Below are 2,490 nucleotides of genomic sequence, written 5' to 3' on the forward strand. Positions count from 1 at the left end.
CTGGGCTCAAGCGATTCTCTTGTCTCAGCCTCCTGAGTAACTGGGACTACAGGCACCTGCCACAACACCTGACTGTTTTTTTGTTGCAGTTGTCGTCGTTTAGCAGGCCCAGGCCGGTTCGAACCTGCCTGTCTCAGTGTGTATGGCTGACATCCTAACCACTGAGCATTGGACACCCAAGTCATGTTTTAACTTTAGATTAACCTTAATGTTGTTAATGGAGATAAGAAAGTAGTATTAAAGTAATTTGATGTTACAAAGGCTTATGTTGAGTAATTTAAAATCTGTAAGTAATAGAATATTCAATACAACTTAAAGATATTTGTTTTTGTTTGTTTGTTTGTTTGTTTGTTTTTGCAGTTTTGCAGTGTTTGGCCAGGGCTGGGTTTGAACCCACCACCTGCATCATATGGGGCCAGTGCCCTACTCTTTTGAGCCACAGGTGCCACCCCAACTTAATGATATTTGAATTTGTACTTTAGCCAAAACTAGCTGAAACAGGTGATTTGAAAAATATTTTTGTTATAACTGTTTACAAAAGAAATGGAACTTCTCAGGATTTTTATGCTCAAAGGATACCCTAGTGTCTAACATCTGATGTTTGTAAGGATATACAACTATTGTGTGTATAATTTATTGATTCAAAAGACCTAATGAATTCCGTGTTTGCCCTCTCCTGCCAGGTCTGCTCCCTATAAAATACTGCAATAAGTTTAGAAAGCTATAAACCACAGCTCTGTCTTATGGGTCTTTAAAAACTTTGAATTAAAGTATCCAGCTTTTAAATTAAGTTTTAATTGACAGAAGTTGTGTATATTTGTCATGTACAATATGTCATTTTGAAATATGAATAAAAATTAGCTAGTTTTAATTATTAATATTTGTTTCACATTTATTTGACTAGGAGCCCCGCAGGGGCAGTCCCCACAGGACTCAGTCCCCGCAGGACTTTACTAAATAATGCCATTTGTCTGATTGCAAGTTGTGGGAAATCGTTTCTCCTGATGCCATCTTTTTATTTCTGGTTTTATAGTGACAAAAATGCTGAGCTTCTTCCGTAGAACACTTGGGCGTCGGTCAATGCGAAAACATGCAGAGAAGGAACGACTCCGAGAGGCACAGCGAGCTGCCACACATATTCCTGCAGCTGGAGATTCTAAGTCTATCATCACATGTCGAGTGTCCCTTCTGGATGGTACTGATGTTAGCGTGGATTTGCCGGTATGTAGGTCTTGCTGAGCTGCAAGTTTGAGATCACTATCTTTTTTTGTACTTTCTACTGACTTCTGGAAGGAATTAGGTAATATGGATTAGTATTGATCAGGCAGTATAACATTCAGGTACATGGGTCAAGTAACTTTGAGCCAAAAGAATCTGGATGATAGTATTTCTTTTTGGAAAAAATTACTTGACAATTTTTTTTTTTTTTTTTTTGAGACAGAGTCTTTGTTGCTGGGGCTAGAGTGCCATGGTATCAGCCTAGCTCACAACAACCTAAAACTCCTCGGTTCAAGTGGTCTTCCTGCCTCTAGTAGCTGGGACTACAGTTGCCTGCCATAATACCTGGCTAAGTTTTTCTATTTTTAGTAGAGACCAGATCTCATTCTTACTCAAGTTGGTCTTAAACTCCTGACCTCAAGCAATCCTCCCTACTTGGCCTCCCAAGAGTATTACAGGCATGAGCCCCACTTGTCCAGCCCTACCTGAAACATTTAAATGACAGGGCAATTATTGGCATGAGTCATCTTTGTGTGTCTTTTTGTGTCATTTAGTGGATTTCTCATGGTCTTTGTTGAGCAATTATTAAAGCATTAAGAATCTTTTGGAACAATAATCATACTTACAGGTGTACTATAAGACTTCCAGTTCTTTATGTCCTTTTGCATTTTTCAAAATTTCCCTTACTTTCTTCAAAGTAAAACAAATCTTTTCCATAGTCTGGTGTGCTTTCAGAAATTTTAATGAAATGAAGTGACATAAGGGACCTTCTTCATACCTCTCAGCTCTGACTGCGTATCTCTTTGCTCCCAAAGCAGTGTGCGTTATGGGATACACTGAAGTCTTCGTTTTAAAACAGGATGTTGTAATTAAAATATTTATATTTGGGTTTTTTAAATTTGTTTGCTATAGCTACAAATGTGTAAGCATAACTGTATGTGAAATAGTCCATTGTGTTTGAAAGGAGTTATTTTATTCCTTACAGGCTCTGTTTTTGGAGGGGATGCTTGGCTATTTGGTTTGGGGCAGTTGACTTTTTCTGTATTAATATCAGTTCTTTTTCCCATGTCATTGTTCTCTTCATTCAGAGACTTACTGTAAAATATGTGTATTTATGTAAGCATCATTGGATATTCCTCAGGGTCTTTTCCTCCCTGAGTATGTATACACTTTTTAGTACATGTTTGTTCACTACAAATTCAGTTTAAAAAGTCTCTTTGGGGCTCGGCGCCTGTGGCTCAAGTGGCTAAGGCGCCAGCCACATACACCTAA

The 2,490-nt window shown here is 38.3% G+C and overlaps 1 protein-coding gene across 3 annotated transcripts in view; it reads left to right on the forward strand.

Annotated features, from left to right (window-relative positions):
• Positions 1-2,490, forward strand: part of EPB41L5 (erythrocyte membrane protein band 4.1 like 5) — a 114,499-nt gene that overhangs the window by 6,187 nt on the left and 105,822 nt on the right. For 2 of the 3 annotated variants that reach the window (XM_003792637.3, XM_023514812.1), the window contains exon 2: positions 1,034-1,221. In XM_003792637.3, the coding sequence (XP_003792685.1) occupies positions 1,042-1,221 (180 nt within the window). In that variant the 5' untranslated portion in view covers positions 1,034-1,041. Of the gene's footprint in view, positions 1-449; positions 502-1,033; positions 1,222-2,490 lie in introns of those variants that run through there. The other variant, XM_023514813.1, reaches the window with a different exon arrangement.

Source organism: Otolemur garnettii, unplaced genomic scaffold (genome assembly GCF_000181295.1).
Source record: "Otolemur garnettii isolate 467f Iridium unplaced genomic scaffold, OtoGar3 scaffold00059, whole genome shotgun sequence".
NCBI lineage: Eukaryota > Metazoa > Chordata > Mammalia > Primates > Galagidae > Otolemur > Otolemur garnettii.